Source organism: Numenius arquata, chromosome 7 (genome assembly GCF_964106895.1).
Source record: "Numenius arquata chromosome 7, bNumArq3.hap1.1, whole genome shotgun sequence".
Lineage (NCBI taxonomy): Eukaryota > Metazoa > Chordata > Aves > Charadriiformes > Scolopacidae > Numenius > Numenius arquata.
The window spans coordinates 31,672,407-31,694,210 of record NC_133582.1 but is presented as its reverse complement, the minus strand read 5'-3'; the positions used below and the strand labels follow the sequence as shown (position 1 = coordinate 31,694,210).

Below are 21,804 nucleotides of genomic sequence, written 5' to 3'. Positions count from 1 at the left end.
AGTACTTCTTGTTGAATTTTAATGATTAAATGTTAAGGTATAGATGTAAAAATGTCCACTAAAACTTGACACAAGAAATTGGATGGTTAAACAGTTGTCAAAAATGACAAAGGAACGTGGAAATTAATCAAAACATCAGTTTGTATCAGCAGTTATGGGAAGCTCTGGCACTAAGAGATGCTTCAGAGGAAGGTCAAGAACTGCTAGATGGTTATGGTATCCCATGAAATGCGTGTAGGAAGTTTTCTCTGCGCTCTTGAGCATTACTTTTTGTGTAATTGTTTCTCTGACTGACTGTTTATTAATTACTTTGTTGCATCTCAATGTCTCTGGGTCAAGAGAGATGCCTGGTAATGTTTTGCAGTGTTATTGGCTTATTAATAAAGCACCCCCGTATATATTAAGCTATTTATGCATACAAGAAGAATTGTGTAGCGAGTATTGTTGTGTTGCCCCGTGCTAGATTAAAAAATAGCAAGCATAATGTAGGTTTCTGTAGATGGGAGGAAACTGAAGTATGCTTGTGCAGCAAGATCAACTGTTTTTATTTAAGCCAATATTCTGTAATTCCCGTTTGGCATTTCAGACTCTGTTCAAAGTTCATAATCACACAAACATTCAGAAGACAGGATTTGCCACTTTTGCGAGTCTGAACAGAACAAATATGTTCTTTTTTCTGGAAACATCTCTCTCTATATACACACCTAAAAATATGCTTTTATATAGTCATTCACAGATTGAATATTAAAGGATTACAGTTTTCTTTGGTATATATTAGGCCAGTTTAATCTGTAGATTACTTTTGTAGAGTGCTTTCTGCAGTCACTGGAGCTGTTGGTTTTGACCTTGATGTATCAAGGTCAGCCCATGCGCTTCTTTGGATGTAAGCACGGTGTTCAGACACAGAGAGATAAAGCATCTCATAGCAATCACAGGTTTTCATCCTGTAACATACTTGTGAGCAAGACTATGTTTGTATGCAACGTGCACTTATTTTTTGCAACAGATTGTTGTTGCTGATGGATTATCTCCCAAATTTTTTATATACTTGTCCACGCAATAAGGCAGACAGGGATGATGGTAGGCTTTCTGTTGCCACACTGCTTCATGTATTTCTTCAGTGTCCAGAAGGATTGATTTAACTGGTGGTTTAAATTCTAAGCTCCCCTAACATGGTGTAGAAACATTTGTGGGATGGCTGATTCTTGGTGGCTGACTTCCTAAATTTATTTTAAAATACACTAGTTGCAAATCCACTGGTTTTATTTGGGTGTTTCTTTTCTCGTACCTCATTTTTCTGAGGTGCTTTGCACATCTCGGTGCAAACTCTGGTCTTTCTATAGATCGCTTTCTCACCCTCAATTTTATTCAGAAACACCAGAGATTTCAGGCATCTTTTCATAGTACTGTTTAGCTTTGAACAGTTTGTTTAAAATTTAAAAAGTGGATTTAATTATTTTCTTAATGCTTTTTAATGCATCTATTTCCTTGTCAGTAATTACTGTTCTTGGTATTGTTCTGCAAACCAATAATTTGACTTGTTTCTTGTGAATTACTTAATTATTGAAATGGAATGTATTCACTTTTACCTTTCTGAGGGGCCATTTGATATTTCTGGAATAGCCTGCACACAATTGGGAGGAGAAGATGTCACCTTATCAAGTAACTGTTTCCTCCAGCTTAAATGACACTATGGAAAGTTGAAAGCAAGCTCCAGCTAAGCACTTGGATTTATTTGCTCTAAAATGTTTCTTAGGCCTGAGGAACCAGAATAATTCTCTCCCCTGCCCTGTTCCCTCTGTGTCCTCCTCACTGAACGTGTCCCAGAGATGTATGGTTACCCCCCAGCCCCTAGTTGAGGGCAGTACTACATAGTGTCTTCTATTCTTTTGCATTTGCAGTTCTTGATTTCTTGGAATATATATAAGTGTGTCTGTGTGGGCGTGTGATTTTTTTATTATTTTTTTATTATAATTTATTTCTTTATTTAGGGTATGCTAGAGCCTACCAAGGAACCTTTGAAACCAATATCTGCAGCAGAAAAAATAGCTTCAATAGGACAGACACCTCCTGTATCACCAGAGATGAACACATGTACAACTGATCAGTTCCAGGTAAAAAACAGAGAAGGGGAAGGAGAGGAAAAGAAAGAATGAGGGGAAACAATGGGATGCCTTGCTCTCTCCTTCATATTTAAATTATCTAGATGATGTGTTCAAAGAGACCTGTATGTAAAGGGCAGGTGTCCCTTGTGTCAGACTGAAGTCCTGCTCTTGGATCTACTTTTCTTGTGTGACTGGAAGGGAGTCCCTATGATAAGTCTGTAGCAGTTGGTGGCCAGCATTTAAGAGTCCTGATGATAACTGCTGTTATACAGCAATTTTCTGTAAAAGGCAGTGGATACTTAGTTCCACAAATGTTAGATTTAACTTTACAGTTGTCCTTCCTCTGGCTAACTTTTTTCATATTTACTTTTTCTGAAGGTTATTGTAGAAGCCTGATACAAGATGAATTCAGAGGAGTGTAGGAGTGAGCTTTTGAATTCCGTGAATTCTGTTTTGTTGTTGTTGTTTTGATATTGTGATATTAGCAAACCACTTTAATGCTGTGGTATGTTGCAACGTGTGTGGCTGGCAACTAGATAATGGGATAGGCAGAGACACTTCGTTTTCAGTGTCACTACAGTGGTACTTGACACACATTCAGAGAGTCAGCTGTGTCCCTCCTTAGTGCAGGTCTTGTTTAATCTGCCCAGCATCTTCAGTTACCTGCTGTGCTTGTGACTTCTGATTGAAGGTATTCCAAAATGAATTATCCTTTTGCTACATCTAATCCTAATGCTAGGTTCTTCTGAGTGTAGTGATTTCCTTGCGCTCTTTGCTCTGCCATAGTGCAGAGCTCCAAGTGACGTGCTTGTACTAGAGGAGAAATATCTTTTTTTTTTTTCATTGTGGAGTAGAAGTATGTGAGTGGACTCAGAACTGAGGTTGGTTTGTGTAGTAATATATGTGTTTGGTGATGCTTCCTGGGCTGCTTCTCACAAATACTGTAGTGGAACTGAGCAGCTGATCTGGGTATTAGAAAAGGTAGTAATAATGATTATTGTAACTAGTCTGAGCTGAAGAAATCACTTGTGTGACTTCTGCATATGAAAAAAGTAAGCAAATTTCACTAGCTTTCTGCAGCGTTCAAAGTTCCTCTTTTTACAAAGGGCAAAACATAGATTAAACCATACGCTAAACATAATGTTGAGAGCTGCAAGAGCCTGAAGTAGCAGCATCTCTCACATGTGCCATTTTCTCAGTTTCTTGGCAGTTACAATGCTGAGTGCTGAAAATAAGAACCTCTCCTTCTCAAAGTCTTTTTTTTTTTTTCTAATTATGAATTTGTACTTTTCGATACTCGTGCAGCAGAATTTCCCATTACTTGTCACAGTTTGATAATCCTGTCCCATAGCTTATTCTGACAAGGCCATCTCAGTGCAATAGTTGTGGTCCATTAGGGCGTATGAGAAGCTTCTTTGCTATTTGTCTGTGCTGCTGGCCTTATGTTATTTTTTTCCAGAAGACAAATACTAAAATAAGCTTTTGGGGTAGAGATGAGTTAGAGCTCTAACCAGTAAGCACGCTAAGAGGCCACAATTAAGTGACATTCAGAAAATTTCAGGGCATGCAACAATCAATTCTCCACCTTTGAGACCGTGTTTGTTTCTTGGCCTCGTCTTCTGTTAACGTTTGGTGGCTTCTGGTTGCTTTTGGGAAAATCCAGCTTCATTTCCCATTGTGCAGACTGCCTCTGAGGAATATTCCAGATTGTAGTGGTATTAGGATGATGTGCCCAAACTTTGGTAAATATTTAATTAGGAACTATGCTATGAATGTTAGTAAATATGCAATGGAAATATTATTGGCAATTTCAGGGGACCATGAAACTTTGTATTCTAAACGCCAGTAGTTTAGGTGCAACAACTTGGGTATCTTTAAGCTTAACTAAGCAATTACACGTTAACTGGGCAACACTTCTAAATGCCTCTATTTTCAGATGGCAATGACGATTTATCATTCTTATATTCAGAAACTTCAACATACGGAGTTTCTTGTTAGAAAGAGAGGCTCTGGTTAACAGACTCCTATGCTTTGCTTAAGGAAAGGGGAAGAGGTCTCCTTTGTTGAAAGCCTGGCATTTAGGGGACCTGTATACGTATCAGCATCTGTCTGTGTGCATGTATGACTTCCTGCTGAGGGAGTAAGATTTTGGAAGAAAGACTGTGGTGATGCAAAAATAGGAGTAGAAAGAACATTTGTAAAAACAGAAATGCCTCCTTAGTTTTTTTTGGTTGTGGAGGAGAGCCTGCAGAGATGTAAATTAGAGAGCATTAGAAATCGAAAGAATGAGGAAAAAAGCAGCAAATGAGCTGCAATAATTTTTTTTCTTAGTTATTATATAAACTGTATGTTTTGGCCTCCTTCCCTGCAGAGGATCTCACTGAGTTGGTTAGGCTGTGGAAACACAATGGACAAATTTCCATCTGAGCCACAAAAGGACAAGGTTTTCAAAATGATGATTTCTCCTCTCGGGCAAGTTCAGTTACTGACTGATCTATCACATTAGTTTATTGTATAGAGATGATTTTTGTAGACTCGTTCTGTTTTATATTTGAAGGTAACTTCTAAATTCTTCTTTGGTTGTTTATCTTGACAATTGGGGGGGGGGGCTTATTTTTCTGTTCCTCTGTGCTTATAACTGTAAGGCAGGAAGCAGAATAGGAAATAATCCCCTGATTGCTGTGGCCTTTATCTTAGCATGGGATGTCTCAAAGGTTTCTCAGGTCTGAAGTTAAAGGCTCTATCAAGGCACATCAGGTGTAAGAAAGGCTCAAATAGGTGACCTCTGATTGTGAAACCTGAGACAGGAACCCTGTTCTTCTGTTCTACAGCATCTGCCAGAGAGGGCTTCTACGCCACAGCTAAGGCTTCGGGCAGTGCCATTAAAATATATTCCAGTGCTGGTTAAAAAGGCTGCTGTCTGGAGTCAACGTTGACTGCTTTCTCTTGATTTGATACTGTTCCCTGGCTACCATAGTTTTAAAGTTTATTTACTTTCTTCACTTCGGCTTTTTTGCAAAAAGCTCTCTAGATATTTCTGCTCTTTCGGTATGGCTTCAAAGCATCCTCTTTTCTCTATTTGAGTCTCTTTGGTAGAGCCTAGTGGTAGCTTTGTCCTGGCATACGGGATAACTTCAGGATTTCTTGCCTGCCTAGTGTTGTTTAGTAAGTCTTATATTGGAATAGAAATCTATCAGACCTTTCTAGAGGAAAATTAGGAGTAATTATTTTCTGTGGGTGCCTATGACAGCATGTCTGCCTGCGTATAGGCTACTGAATCAGAGATCGGGTTGTAATAGAAATCTGTACCTTACACTTGCCAGCTATTAGGGACTGAACCTTAATTAAACCCCATGGGGTGACAGTCGTTAAAAACACTTTTAATTACGTAAGGGACCATCAGGACTTCTAACAATGCCAGGTGCAAACTACCATATTACTGGCCACCAGCCAAAGGCTCCATCATGGAACTGCTCTCCAGTTATACATAGGAGAAAGATCCAAGAATACATGTAGCTTTGTTGCCAGAGTAAGAGAGAAAGATTTGCAGGGAAGAGATGTTGCAGAACTCGCTGTTCTGTCAGATGGGACAGTTGCTTAAAGGTGGTGTCTGAGAAAAATAATGTTCAGACCTGTTGTAATTTTGCCAATGAATACGCACAATGAAAGGTACCAATTGCTTCCATGTAAACCTTTTTTCTGAAATGGTTATGATGCTCCTATATGGAATCTATCTAAATATTGATATCATATTTGTATTACAAGCGCTTCTATTTCCCCCCCCCAGCTTTAAGAAAGCAAAATACTTCCGTTTGTTTGTTTGTTTAATTTTCTTTGGGTAATTATTGGCACAAACACTTACATTTTACTCCTTTGGATTATAAAAGCTCTTACATAATACCGTTCTAAAATTACTGTGTGAAAACATCTCTCACTTTTATCAAGGTGAAATACGATGCGGTAAAAGCGGCAGGCAGTTTAGTTTCCTCTTTCTTACTTCCTTCGCAGTAAGGAAGGAGTCTTGACAGCTGAGGGTACTTTTTCATTTCTGTACTGTGTCCGGTGATCTATGCTTGAGGGAGGAGTGAGAGCAGTTTGCCCTGATTCTCGATATCCTTCTAAATTGGGCACTTTTCCTTAAAGCATGTTATTAAAATCCTGGTTGTAGATGCAGCACTCCAGCAACCCTGCAATCTCTGAAAGACAAACCACTATATTCCCATTTGCAGGGCATGTTCCCAGTGCCTGAGACATCCATGCTGTGTTCGGGTGTCCTGGTATAGTGAGCTTTCTTAGAGCCCCGGTCACTAGAAACAGAAAATTTTCCCTTTTTCGTTAATTGGCTTTTATCCCTGCCCTCTCCTTTTGCTCTGCTGTGGCACAGACAGGGGTCTGCCAGTGTCCTCTATAGACGGGGTTTGCTTTATTGCCACCTCCCTCTCCACAGGGTCAGCAGAGTCACCTCATCCCACAGACCATGCTAATACACTTAAATACTATTACTGATTTGGAGTCAGATCATTTCTCCCGTGTCCCCCCCCCCATTTTAGGAAGAATTCATCACTTCCTTTATCCTCTCCTTGGCAAATTTGAGAATCAAGTAATCATTAAAGGGCAAAGCTTTGCCAGCCAGTGGTACTGCCTTTTCCATGCGGTTCTGTCACACTCCTCAGTCTTGTGACACAAAATGTAGTGGGCGTTTTCCTCAGGAAGTGGGAGTTGGTAGGAAGCTACTTTGTTCCAATTTGAGTTCATTTTCCTCAGGGCAGAAAGCTACTAAATTGTCATACTCGCTTCTGGGTTTGTTTTGGTTTTTGTTTGTTTGTTTGTTTTTTTCTGTACAAACCCTTTTTAGTGTTAATGTATTTTAGATGTGAGAAACTTTAAACAAGCTACTGATTGCTGGCGATGGTTACTTCATCAGGTGTAGCTTTCCCTGCTGCTAACGTTACATTTCCATGCAAATCATTTCAGTGCTGGTAATTTCATTACCAAAGTAAAAAGTGCGGCATCAGCTCCCTGAGCTCCATGGAGTCAGTACCCTTCTAGTTGTGCTCAGTACTGGAAATATTTCCAAGTCATTAGGTAGGAAAGCTCTATATATATATAATTTTTTTAGGCATTTGCTATAAGTAAACACAGTAATTTCCAGCTCCCTTCATGTTTCTTTCTGCAAACATCTATCACCTGGCAAAAGCCTCTTACGGTTAGTTTAATTGTACAAAACTAGCTCAGGTTGCTAGTGGCTTGATTCGTGAATGTGCCTGTTTTTTCAGTCTTGGAGAGTTGACAGTTTTAAAAGAAAACATAAAATTAAAGCCTGACTTTCTACAAAAGCAAAAGTGGTCTTGGCCGCTGGAAACTTGACATCTGATGATGCACTTTGAATAATGCTGCAGAGCAATTCCATTGCTTTTCTCCCATAAGCCTGATGGTTCTGTTAGAACCTGAAGGCACATCCTTCCCCGGTACTTCTTGACAAGTTGCCTTCACTGGGGAGGCAGCAGAAACGTAACGTGCAGAAGTAGAAAGATCAACTTATTTCAGACCTTTCTGATACTGTCCCATCCAGTTTGTGTCCTGAGAACACAGAACACGCTTTTCCCCCTAAAGCACGGCCCCTGCCGCTTGTGTGATTTACCTGGTTGTGAGCAAAAGGCTTCACGAGAGGCAATGAAAAGGCAAGGATGGGCTTCCAGAAGGAGTCAACATTTCCATTCTCCTCTTCTTCAAGTGTTGTTACCAATGGTTTCTTTATATATTGGAATGAGTTAATTGCTAAAGGGTAATAAGTCACAGGATTTTTATTATTTTTTATTTTTCTTAAAGGGAGTGGGGAGGATGTTGATGGTTTGTCTATCACATGGAGGGTTTATGTGTCTTGAAAGCAAAATAAAGCACAAGAATCATGGGCTGTTTGATGGTAAATAACTGATTTTTGTATATAATCAGGACAAAGCATGGATGTCCAGACAGCTTTCACTAATAACCCTATTCTAAATTTGTCCTGTAGTTGTGTATACATAACTTTTTATGCAAAATATCTCATCTTCCATTAAAGTAATAGTCATTTAACTTTTAACTATGCCTTAAGGGTTTTTGCTTTATCCAATTCATATGTTTTAGTTAATTTGCAAATCCTCTTTGAGTTAGAAGTTACCTAATCTGTACTGTTCAGAATTTAATGAGACTTCCTGTGGTAGAACAGATCCACTTTGAATCTTTTGTGCATGTTATGAAAATACACACCTCCCAAAAGTTGAAGCTTGCTCATTTTAGTTGTCTTTTTAGTATTTAGATGCTAAAGAATCTATTGTTTGAACTGCTTTGCATTGTTGTAACCTGAACTGACTGTAAAATCTGATTTCTGACTTTTCAACTCTAGGAATCTCTACCACCTGTCCAGTTTGACTGGAGTAGCAGTGGCCTTACTAACCCTTTAGATGGTACGTCTCTCCGTAGAGCCTCTAGCACCAGAGCTAGAGATAAGAAAGCTACAAAGTTCAGACAAACATCTATCTGCTGATTATTATTTTTTTTTAAATATATACACACACACACATATATATAAATATATATAATATTTATTTCTTACTCCTAACTTTGGAAATTCAGGCTTTCTTTCTGATTAACTGTGCCCTTACGTGAAGTATTATGTAGTCTGAAAAATACTAAGTTAAGTATTATTTTAGATTCCTGCTGTATGCTAATGACACAGTGGCAATATTAATACTTCATTACATACATAACTGCAGATTACAACGAAGCTCTGAACAAATGAGCATTTTAGATTGACAAGTTTTACTTCTTAAAAGTATTTTTCACCAACAAACTATCTCTTTAGACATCCTTTGAATGACAAACTTGTGTATAGTGGCTACTTCAAAGCACAATATTTTAACCACAAACTGTTTGCAAAAGATACACTTCTTGAACTGAAAGTTTTCAGATTTACAGATAATTTTATATTTCAAAAAAGTTACTTCGTCTGTTACCACTTTTGCTTACACTGAAGAGCTAATTATAGCTAATATATGAAATTAAAGAGGTAGCTACGTACTTATTTGTATCTGTAAATGTATATAGTTGTCACATAAAAGACCCTTCACCTATGTCTATTTTAATAGCAAAGTGAGTTGTGCCACTGCCTCCAGTCTCAGAAATGTAAGTGCACGCAAAGGAAATAAAACAAGTTTCCAAAACTTGTTTGATCGATAGACTAGAAACCTGTAAGGAAACCGATACCTTTGTGAGGAGCCTGGTCACAGCAATTAATTGATGGCAGAGGAGTTGTTGGAAAGCAGGCTAAAATAAACTGCAGCTCTCACTGCACTTGGTGGTGTTTGGGAACACGTGGGATGTTAGGAGTTTGGAGAGCAATATCATTGCTGAAGGAAAGCCTGGATGGACCCTTTTGCTGTTGTCTGGTGTCTTATTACTTCAGTCAATCACCACGCTTTCTTTTTAACAAACAACTTCTTTAAAATGTATCTTGGTTTGATTTCTGTTTTAGTACTAAAGGGGAACAGTATAATTCGCCAGTGAGGAACTGGATATAAGAGTGGCATTTGTTACCCTGTGTTCACACTGCTTTAAGATAATGATAATTAATAGCTTAAAGCTGCTAAATAAAACTTTAAAGCTTTTTTTTTTGGTTCTTTGCTATTTGGGGATCTGCTAAGTCTTCCTGATGAAACAATGGCTTTTGATTTCAGTGAGGGGAGAAAAAACCTGCTATATTCTGACTGTTGATTGACCTATATATTGTTTCCCTTTAACCGATCACATCTTTCTCTCTGGGTCGTGCTGGTTCTCTTTCATTTTTAGATTGAAATAAATATATCTATTTTAAAGTTACTAGTGTTGATTTCCTTGCTGCATTGTACATGAGGAAATGTGCACTGAATTAAGTTGTTAACATTTTAGAAGGTACAAACTAATACTGTAAACATTGTTTTCATGTCAATTTTTAAATTGCCTACTGAGTACTAATTATAACTTGCATGTTCAAGTGTGTGTCTTACCCCTTTTTACACATAAACCCCTCCCTTGGCTTACCTTCTATATGGCTGCCTACCAACACGGTCACTGAATTTCAAGCTAGTGGAGGTTCCACTCTTCTGAACCTTGATTTCTTTGGGCCCGTGGATGACAGTAGCTCTAGCAGCACCACCACAATCCCAGGTCAGCAGAGTGTTAAAACCACAACTGTAATTTTATAACGACTTCCTAAAAAGCATGAGCACATCACTTGACTTTCCTATAAACAAGGAGAAATTTTACGTTGCCTTTCTCTAAAATGTCTCTCTACTGCATTTTTCCTTTAATCTGTGTTGTGTTTTCTCATGTTTTGTATCGAGTGCGAGGTATATAAAAGGCACTGTCAGCTCTGTATTTGTCACGTGCTGAAGGAAGGAATGGCTCTTACACTCTTGCAAATAAGATGTTAAAACACTTGTTTCAAATGAGAAATTTTGAAAATTAACTTTTCTAAGCACTTGAGAAAAATTGAAAAATGCTGCAGATGTGATGATTCCCAAAAAATGAGGCTTATTCTCTCTTCTGAATTGAGCACCTCCAAATCATAGGATTATGATATTATTGGAAGTTACATGTGAATGTAAAGTTACGGGTCTTAATACATCCAAGCCCTGCTGGTCTTTGCTGGTACCAGAAGGTTGTAAATTTTTTCTTTGTGGGAACTACTAATATTAAAGGTAAAGTGAAAAAGTGTTTTAACAACATTCATAATAATAAAAAAAAAGATAGTTGCATGTTTGTGGGACATCAGAAGTTCATGAATGTTGATTAGAAAACCAAAACACTTTATCTGCAACTTACTCCCTTAAAAGGAGACAAAACCACCACTCTCACCAATGAATAATACGTGAAAGTAATTGAATTAATTTATCGCTTGGTTTTGACATGCTCTGAGTATTTTGCGCGAGCTTGTGAAAACCTACACTTTGAATAAATTTTCTGTGGGAATTTAAGGGAATGTTTTGGGGATTTATCCTAGTGCGTAGGTTAAGCAGATAAGGCAAATACTCTTTCAATACAATGCCTGAAGCCATGATAATAATTTTCTTCATAGGAAGGAATTTTTTTTCTCTTAGTGATTTTAATTTAAAAACAAAAAAAAAAATCAGTTTTTAAGAGGTTTGGGCTTTTCCCACATTTCAAATAAGTGCTTATAATTATTGTATTTTTAGCTCTTAAACACCTGCTTTTTTAGTTTTGAAATCTGATCATTGAAGGCAATTTTACGGCATCGCATTCCACGTGTCTTTTCATTCTACCCGTGAGAAATGGCATTTGTCAGATGAAAGATGGCAGGTTTGTCGTGGACGCGATAGGTAGCAAATTCATGATGCTTGAGTCTTACAGATTCTCTTACGAGTGTGTGCAAGTCTATGGACATAAAAGCTGTCGGTCCCCAGTCCATGTACTGCCCGGGCACTTGGGTATGTCCTTGTGTGCCCACCTGAACTCATTACTGGAGGGATACTCTATTAGCCTTTTATTGCATTTTTTTTCATGATGATGATGTTATTTCATCAAGTTACAGGTATTATCACCTTCCCCGGTATGCCCTATAGTGCCTGTTTTTGGTTTTGTTTGTTTCTGTTTTGGTTTTTTTGTGGTTTGTTTTTGTTGGTTTGGCTTTTCTTTCCTCCTGACTTGTTTCTGGGAAAGTCATTTGTTTCTTGGCTTGCAGCTCGTGTGTTTGTGTGTGTGTTTAGGAGCTTTGTGTGGGGTTTGGTTGCCTAACTTTCCTTCAATATCTCATTAAGGTTTCGCAGTGCTTTCCTTAAATATTCTCTAATGATTTGAGTTTTGATTTGAATTTATTTGAATAAAATGGAGAATATGCAACTCTTAAAAATAACTAAAATAATTGAAAGACAAATTGTTAGACCTTTTGGCATAAAGAAGAAACTTTTATCTGTAATAGAAGTTTGTTCTTTCTCTGAAGACCTTAATTTTACTTACTATAGCTCTACGCTGTATTCTTCTCAGCCTGATTTCATCAGCAGCCAAAATCACTTCTTATTAAAATTTGCATTTTATGTCATGAACAGGGAGTTAACCCGTTTCTAGTATGTTCCCACAGATTTACTGTATTGTTTTATTTTTCATGTTAATAGTTTAACATAAATGTAGCTGACTAAGAGGTTCCTAAAGAACAGTAAATTGAGCAGTGAGGTTCCTAAAGAACAGTAAATTGAGCAGTGACTACAATGAAAATGAATTCAGGACCGTAAATGTGAATATCTAAATGATGTAACTCATAAGGTTGCATTTAACATTGGTTGCAGAGTTGCATGTCAAAGGCCTCCTTGTTTCAATTAGTTTTACAATTTGTACCTTAATGGGATTTTACAGGCTTCTGCGAGTCAAAGTGTATTTCTTCAAGTTTTCCTCTCCCTGTTTGAAAGTGGGTATTTTATGGAATAGCTGAGCTTTTTCCTATTTCCAAGTTCTGTAAACATCTGATAATACTTAAAGTCTTGGTATACTGGTCTCAGGACAGTACATATTTTGGTGTTTTGCATGAAACCGGATGAAATTAACTTTGAAAATGCAGACTTAAATGTAGGTTGAAAGGAGAACTGATCAATTTCTAATCAACTGGTATTATATGGAGCAAATCTTCCCCCTCCCAGCTCCTGCAGCTTCACCAGATGATTTCCTTAATTTTATCTTTTGGTGGGCTTAGTTTCCTAACAATGACAGAGAACTTGGGCGCAGATGACAAATGGTCAGGACACTGCCTGGGGAGATGTCACGCAAAGCAGGCATGAGGATTATCAACCTCATCTGTTTGTGCACGTAGTACTGCGATTACAGGCTGCAAGAGACGGGATGATAGGCACAGGCATTTTTATTTTTTATTTAGTAATCTTGCAGTATTTCAGAAATGCTTCTAAAAGTGTCTTGATCCAAGCAAGTAAACTGGGTAAAGTCATCAGTGCATCACTTTATAAATGCTGGTTTTATACTTGGTAGCTGCATGGGACCATCCTGTCCAACGTTTGTTCTGCAGTGGTATGAAACACTTCTGTGTTGTCCAAACCAGCTGGCGCTAGTGTTAAACTTGTTTAGAATGCGGGTGTCCGTAACACACGGTGCTTCTGTACAAAAATTCTACGCTGGTTTTGAAAAATATTTATAATTGTGGATGGCACATAGGCACATTTCGTTTAAACCCACAAAGCACAAAATAGCTGAAATAGTAACTAGAGGAATATCACTAATTTAAACTTTCCTCTTAATTTGTTTTGATAATTCTGATTCCTAGACACTTTTTTAAAGAAAACATATCTTAATATCATACTTAAATTCTACAGCTACTACGTACTGAGGTGTGATGCTTGATATTAACCAGGTAGAATTTCACCCATACGTATGTATCTTTTTGGGTGCAAGTTTCCATTGTTTGCATTGTTTTCAGAATGACCTCTGCTGATAAAATTTGAAATCCGTTTGCAGCGTATGTGATGTCAAAATTCAGCATCTGACTTTAAGATATCTGAAACTCAGAAATCGAGGCTGAAACATCCAGATACTTGATGCTTTATAAATACTTGAACAATGACAAGGAAGCATAGACTAAAAGTTTTGGGAGCGTTATAGATATTAGTATGTAACTTTTTTAATGCCATTCCACTTGCGTGTATCATAGAAGCTGCTTTTACTCACTTAATTTTTTTTTTTTTTAACACAACCTCTTGTGAAAAGCAAGATACTAAATGCACCGTAGTGCATGCCAGTGTTGTCGGAATATCTCGTTAAAGAGGTGGTCCCTGTTAACACGCAGTGCTCTTTTAATGCAAACAGTTGAGTTGCAGTCATTTGAAACAATCCCATTTTAACCCAGCTGACGTTTTAAAGGTGTTTCGCCCTAAAAGGTAAATCAAATTTGGTTGGTTTGCTCTTAGACTGAGACCTTCTATGCCAGACTTGATCCCATGTATGTGTGTTTTGTAGCACAACTACAAAAGCTACAGAAAAAGGGTGGGGAGAAAAGGCAGCGTTTTTAGAAACACAGACATGTTCTGTCATGTTCTTTTCGTGTATCTTGAAATTATAAATGATTCAGATGTTTACAGAAAACATTCTCTAGCAAGTTGGTCTGTGGCTAATTATGGCTGTACTTGCCTCCAACCATCACTGATTATCATTTTATACTATAAGGTGTGGATCCCGAGTTGTATGAATTGACAACCTCAAAACTGGAAACTTCCAATGCAAGCAACAGAGTGACTGATGCGTTTGCAAGACTCATGTCAACTGTGGAGAAGGCAAGCACGTCCACAAGGTAAATAAATAAGTCTTTGTTGCACCTTTTTTCTTCTTTTTCTAAGGGTGGCATGAAATGTGAGGAGTGAATGTGTGTGCTATTTTAGGTCAGAAGTTCTTGAATGATCAAAAGGCTTAAATTTAACAATTCCATTTAAATATGAAATTCATCGTACTGTAGTTCATATTTCAAATTAACGTAGCACCCTAAAATAAGATGGCAAACAGTTCATGAGCTGAAAGAAAAAATTCACCAGGACATAATTTGAAATGCTAGAGTCAAAGGAACTAGGAGAAGCGACTTTCTGAAGAACAGAGCTGATTCCTGAGAATGGAAGGTTGAACTGAACCACGCTGTTCAGCGACCTGGAACCTTGACAGAAGAGACTCCTCTGTCCTCCATGTAATTAATAGATATGGAGTGTTCCCCAAGTAAAATAATAAAACGGACTAATAATTATGAAAATATTTGTCCCTTACGATATATTTCTGGCACCTGTCAAAACTTCAGTGACCAAACATCGGGTTCATTTTGCTATTGCAAGTTAAGAAACGAGTGTGTAGTTGGTTTAGGATGTCCTTTCTGCTTTGTGGATCTCATGTGAAGTTCTGTGCATCTTTTTCTATAAGTAGAGGCTATGTAAAAGGCTTTTGATGTCAAATGTCTTCCATGGGCCTGTTGAATGGGTACAGAATTGTCTCTCCACTTATAAGCCTGTATTCTTTGGGTTTATTTTTGGAATTGTGTATCTTAGCAGTAGGAACCTGGGCTGTCTTAACATGTAATTAATGTCTGTGCCCATTAAAGAATTGCTGAGTGATTCTTACCAAATAAAAGGCTTCTATTGTTGAGGAAATGCAGGCCTCAACATGCAGCAAATATTAGTTGCTTTGCAACTAATAAATAGTAACATAGCCTCACTTGTCAGTGAGCTCTAGGGTTTATTCAGCACTCTCAAACTAAGTAGATGCATTTCCACAGCGCTTACAGAGGAGGCACGGTTGAAGAGAATCGTGGCAAATGTAGTGATTTGTAATGATGGGACATAGCTGGCTCTCTAAAAATTACTAAAGCTATAGTTTTCAGGAGCTCTTTTGAAACATAGAATCATCTAGGTTGGAAAAGACCCTTGGGATCATCGAGTCCAACCATCTACCCTACTCTACAAAGTTCTTCCCTACACCATATCCCCCAACACCACATCTAAACGACTCTTCAACTCATCCAAGGATGGTGACTCAACCGCCTCCCTGGGCAGCCTGTTCCAGTGTCTGACCACTCCTTCTGTGAAGAATTTCTTCCTAATGTCCATTCTAAACCTACCCTGTTGCAGCTTGAAGCCATTCCCTCTTGTTCTATGGCTATTTGCTTGTGAGAAGAAACCAGCACCAACCTCTCTACAATGTCCTTTCAAGTAGTTATAGAGAGTGATGAGGTCTCCCCTCAGCCTCCTCTTCCTCAAACTAAACAGTCCCAGCTCCCTCAATCGTTCTTCGTACAATTTATTCTCCAGGCCCTTCACCAGCTTCATTGCCCTCCTCTGTACCCGCTCCGACATGTTCTTTCATTGAGAAAACTATCTTGCTAGTTCTCCTGCAGTGAAAATATTCAAAGTGAACACTGAATAAAAAAGGTCAACAAGGCATGAAATTTCAAGGGAGAACCAGTAGAGGGAACTCCACGCTTCCATGCTGATTTTTGTGTCTCGGTTTTTGGATTGCCTATTTTTCTATCCGTGGAGTGCGTGTACTCCTGAAGATACACTAGTGGGAAAGTTGGACTTTCACTAATTAGAAAACATGGTTTCAGTTGAAATATTTTTGTAATATATTCTAAGTCTAATTTTAAAGTAACCACAAATTCACAGCAAGGACATACAGACTCCAAATGTATCATTATTAATTATTTTATTTCCATTCATGGATTTGTACCCGCTTGCTTGCTTTAAGATATCTTAGCTTGCTTTTTCCTTACAAAGGAACAGGGAAGTCTGCTTTGCTAAAATGAGCATTGACCTTAATTTTCCTATAGTGTTGACTTTTGATATGAGAGGTTTTGGGGGTTTTCCCCGAGGTTTTTACGGCAGGCTTGAAAGCTTTTACCTGCTCTGTTAAAGCTCTTTATCCAGATGTCAAAGTTCTTTCCTCTTCCTTCAGTAAGCATTGCTTACTGATAGGTCTGTGCTGTAGGAACAGATCAGGCTATAGAGAGATGCTGGGGACTCGAGACTTTGCGGTTAAGTTCAGACACACGCAAGGATTAGCTGTTTTAAAGCAGCTGTTTTCAGTGTTCAGTACATTTTGTATGTTTTTGTCAACTCTGAATTTTTAAAATTGCAACTGTTTTTTTTTTTCTCTTTTCTAATTTCATGCTCTCTAAAAGAAAAGCAGTCAATTGACTGCAAGTCTGTGATTTTTATGTCTTTCTAGCTAGAAACCTTCAGAGATATAAGAAGGCCTTATCTCGGAAGTATGCCAAATGTGTCGCAATATGTTAGCTTTTTCTAATAAATTTGTTTTTCTTTTGAAATTTTTATTCTTTTTTTTTTTTTTAATGAACTAGAGACTTTAAAACAGGAGGGGTGGGGTACAGCCGCCTCAAAAAGGGTGATGTTGATGCACCAACTTGGAAATGGGGACTAGTAGACATCCATGATAACTGACCAGGGGAAAATGTGGCCAGTGGTTTAACACCACTTTAGTTGCCAAAGGCTATCCCGTGTCTGTGCCTTGCCTCAACTCAGAATCTTTAGGCTAAAGTTTAGAGTGAAAATACCATTGTTCAGCTGTGGGATGCCATGTGAAGAGTCATCTTTGTCTGAAGCAGCCCCGTCTTTTGCTTGCAAACTGATTTCTTAAAGCTGGAAAAGTCAGTTTCTCCGAAGGAGAGTGTTGGGAGAGGAGGGGAAACTCCGCCCTCAGCTTGAGCCTGAGCCCTTGGCCGCAGCAGTAGGTGGTGAAGGTCAGGGATCCAGGGCAGCATTCCTCCCAGAGAGACTCCGTGGCCTTGCCCGCTTCCACAGAACTGGCAGAGATCAAAAGTTTATCTGCTGCCTTTTTGAAGGAACGCAGAGCACTGATGCCTTTCCAAGAAGCGGCCGAAACTCTCATTTAAACTGGAAATACTCCTTGTGGGCAGTGTTGGATGGAGCAGGCTAACTCTTAATTAGAGAGTGATTTTTAAAGTGCATTGCTCTAATCAGCAGACAGAGGTAGTAGAGCTGCTGCTGACAATCCCCTTCCTCGGGTGTCCATTCTGTTAGCCATGGTAGCTAGAAACTAAGAGGACATGAGTAGAAGCTCTGCAGCCGTAGACCAAGGTTTAGCAAAAGAATGTCTTAACAGTGGGAACATCTTCAGCAATAGTGGTGCCTGAAATTAATGCCTCTGACATAGTTCTTTCTCTTGCCTCTATCAAAAGGCATCACAGTTGTTAGGCAGTTTGGGAAGTTTTAAGGGTAAAAGCGGACTCCAGTGATGGTGCTACTGTCTTTGAAGTTTAGAGAGTTAGTGGGTAATTCCTTAGGGTTTGCTCTGGTGATATTTGCTACTGAAGGTGCTGACTTACCCAGAAAAGGGAACTTGCAGTGTCAAGTTTTATTGTCTTCTGGAAGAACCTGCCTCTCTCCATTGAGGAATGGAGACTTTAGGCTGTCTCATTCCCCTCCGTACTGAGATGATTTAAAAAATGGTTTTAAGCCTCATCACCAAGTGATTGTATCTATAGCTGTAACTTGTTCATAGTTTAATAACATTTGCTGTATGTGTTAGCTTATCCTTCTTTATAGATACTTTTTACAGACCATATTAAGTAGATAAACTATTGCAAAGGGCCTCCTGCCAGGAGGGCAGCCCTCCGTGATGGGGTGGGATTCACGTCTGACCATGACGTTGCAGAGACCAGCTAGTACAACAAGAGTAATAGCATCATCCCGTGATAAAGGTCCTGTGTATGACCACCAAATAAAATACAGCACTGCCTCTGGGACCCAGCAGTGCCATTTCTTAGCGTGCTGCAGCTGAGCAGGGGAAGAAGAGGCATATAAATAGCAAGGAGTGTGTGAGCTCCTTCTCCCTGCCTGATTAACAATTACAGGAACTCCTTTTAATGCAGATCTCTGAGTCAGCCCTCTTCCTTTGGCTTCCTCTGTCAAACACTCTTTTGTTAGCTGTAAGTCCTTGTTCATCAGGAGTTTGTACCTTTAAGAGGCTTGTGGCAAGTGATTACTAATGGTGGCACCAGATCCTGATAACACAGTGGTGGGTGACAACCACCTTTCAACAGCTCAGAGATAGTCCTTCGAGCACAAACAGAGCTGACTGTGAGGTTGTTAGAGGAGGCACATGCTGGCTCTCTGCTTCTTCCTTCAGTAAATCCAGTGTACAGCTTTGTTTATCCTCCAGAATTTGGGAATCTGCCTAGTCGGTGGCTCATGAAATTCCACTGCAGCAGAGAAAAGAAAATATTGCTATTCTAGTGAAGGAAAGTCAGATTAAGTATCTAGGCTGCCTCATCTAGAGATCTTTCATCAAGTGGAGATTTGAAGTAGCAAACAAAAGTGATAGTTCAGTGTCAACACAATGATCAGTGATGTCAAGGATGAGTTTGACTCAGCTCTTTTTTTCTACTCCTCCTAGCTGAAATTCTGAGGCTGCTGCTGAAGCAAAGACATAGCCCTTTGCTTTCCCCTGATCTCTGATCGGTTCAGGAAACAATCCTGATGGGGCTGACAAAAGAAAATAGAAGTACATGCTGCTTTGGGATCAGAGTGGCGATTCCCCTCTCATGGGTTCATTTTAAAGTTTATAGCTAAGACAAGATATAGGCAGGAAATTTCAGAAGTGTTCTAGGGAAAGGCAGTTTACTTGGTTCGGGCCTTTCGTCTTGAGTTGTTGGTTTTGGGTGAGTTTTTTTTTTTCCCCAAAGATGGGGGAGCTTATTTAGCTGGAATTTCTAATGTCGTTACAGGGTGTAGCGGGCACTTTTTGGAGCAGGAATAACGTTTGGTGGAAAACTGAGTATTTCTAGTAATAGGCAGCGTTCTTCAAAGATAAGCTTGTAAAGTATGGATGTTTGGGCAGGAGAGAGGGGATCTTCTGTAGCAGTCTAAGCCAGGCTTCATTTTACTTAGGAAATGTGAGGGTTTTGCATAATAGTGGGAACCAAGCCACATGAGATTCAGACCTCTTTATTCATTTGCGCTCAGAAAATTCCTGTGAATAACGTAAAAGGGAGAGTAAACACCAGTGATTCCCAAACTGCCGTATGGATCCTTATGGCTACACATACTACTACACTTCAAAGCAAGTTGCTACAAGTTGTGAGCCACCTTTTGCTGCTGCTGAGCCCTAGGGGGGAAAAAGGGTTTGTGGATCTCGACTTAGAGCAGTTTGATGTCTAATCTGAGTACGGTCATGTCAGAAACACAGCATAAGTACCTTTCTTCTTATTTTGAAAGAATTAAGAAGTTAGGAACTTCTTAATGTCCTTTCAAGATTTTCTCCTTTTTTTTTTTTTTTTTTTTTTGAAAGATTATACTGGATTTTAGATAGTTTAAAAGCAATGGTCCTATTGTCTTATCCCTAGAATATGGGCATGGTTGTTTCTTCAAGCGAGTGGTCCCAGAGCAGCATGCTGGAGCCTGGCAAAAAAAAAAAAAGAAAAATACATAAAAATTAGCATCTGAATAGGATTGGGTTGTTGTTTTTTTTTTTTTTCCTAATTGCAACAATATTCAGGAACATTTTGCCAACTTTCTATGTTAACATCTTGTTGGTAGGCAGGTAGGTATCAGAACATCAGACTACCTTCACGTAACTTAGAGAAGTGCCTGTCAATGTGAGACAAACTGCCAGAACATTGCTTCAATCAGTGATTCTTTCAGTGATTCAAGGGATATCAGGTACTGGATTAATGCACTTTGTTCTTCTCTTCTCAACAGGAAGCCTAAAAAGGAAGAACATCTTAGTGAAGAGGCTGCCAAGGTGATTTCTAGCCTTCCTGACTTAACTTTCATGCATGCCAAGGTGTTGATGTTCCCAGCCACATTAACACCTTCAACAAGCTGCCAAGAAAAGGTAGACTAAAGTGATGTGAATTGGACGTTTTCTATTGATTTTTTTTTTCTTTTTCCCCCCTCTGTGGGTCATAAAAAGCAATCTTGCTTTAATTAAAAAAAATCAAGTTCAGATGATTTGTTGGTAAGCAGCACTAGAAAGGTATACATAATAATGTATATTTATTTACATACTGGAGTCCTAAATTTATATTAGAGAAAAATGTAAATAATTGGGGGTAAATCTTTTTGAAGATCTATTCTTTTTGTTGTGCTGGGGTGTATACATTTATGTCTTTGTGAAATACACTGGTGGTGTCCTTCTTACAAAACTTTTAAAAAGTTTAAAAAAAAAAATTAAAAAAAATCCTAGAAACACATAATGAAAATGTCAATCTTCACAATCTGTGAAGTCCCCCTCAAAAGTTTTCAGATTGCATTGAGCATCTTTTTCTTTCCTGCATATATTAAAATAAGTGTTGCTGGGAAAAAAAACCCAAAAGGTTAAATTGTCCCTTTGTGGGTTTTCAGTTATTGTTGTTTCTTTAAAACCCAGTAATTTCATTTCTGTTTTAACAAGCTTAAGATGTGTTTTTCCTTTTCTTCTTCCCCCTCTCTTCTCCTCCCCCCCACCCCGGTTGATTGGTTGGCTGATCAGTTTTTATGTTCTTAAACTTCAATAGTATGGCTGTGTCACTATATAGCCTTTTGAAGGGTATGCTGTCAGTAATTTTTTGTTCCAGTTATGGATCTCTGTCTAAACACTTGATTTTTGGGGGTCATTAGAAGGTTGTCTGCTTTTAATCAGTTTGATTTGGAAAAGAAGGACCAAAACTATATGAATGTCTTACAATGAAATTTACCTGTTTAAAAATTTTTATGTTCTGTTGTACCACTATTCCTGTTTGATTTTGCACAGTGTAAAATGACATAATCATAGATTGCTATGGTTTTAGGCTGTATATACAGTAAAAAACTATGGGTTGTAAATGTCTGGGGAAATTCCTATGGAAAAAAGAGAGCTATGTAGAAGAACCTCTAAAAAGGTCAATGTGCATGCCCAAGGTCTTTTGAGATTTAAGTGTGTAAATTTCCTTTTAGCTTACACAAAATAAAATAATTTAAAAGATACATATGTATATAGTCTGCTATCTTTTTATACAGAATGTATACATTATTCCCTTTTCTGTTGATGGTAAAGTTGATGCACTGCGTTAACAGTAGAACCTTCTCATTTGTGTTATGCAGACCCCTGAAACACCCCCGTCGGGATCCTGCAGAAGGAGAAGCAGACTTCTCTTTAATTGTCCCATCTCTATGAACGTGTTGTGATGGAGTCT

At 38.5% G+C, this 21,804-nt stretch overlaps 1 protein-coding gene across 5 annotated transcripts in view; it reads left to right on the top strand.

Moving 5' to 3' along the window:
• Positions 1-21,572, top strand: part of AFTPH (aftiphilin) — a 36,968-nt gene extending 15,396 nt beyond the window's left edge. The window contains exons 5-10 of one of the 5 annotated variants that reach the window (XM_074150141.1): positions 1,992-2,114; positions 8,491-8,551; positions 10,206-10,289; positions 14,304-14,427; positions 17,359-17,361; positions 20,351-21,566. In XM_074150141.1, the coding sequence (XP_074006242.1) occupies positions 1,992-2,114; positions 8,491-8,551; positions 10,206-10,289; positions 14,304-14,427; positions 17,359-17,361; positions 20,351-20,495 (540 nt within the window). In that variant the 3' untranslated portion in view covers positions 20,496-21,566. Of the gene's footprint in view, positions 1-1,991; positions 2,115-8,490; positions 8,552-10,205; positions 10,290-14,303; positions 14,428-17,358; positions 17,362-20,350 lie in introns of all 5 variants that reach the window. The other 4 variants (XM_074150145.1, XM_074150142.1, XM_074150143.1 and 1 more) reach the window with 4 other exon arrangements.
• Positions 21,573-21,804: the final 232 nt, after the last annotated feature.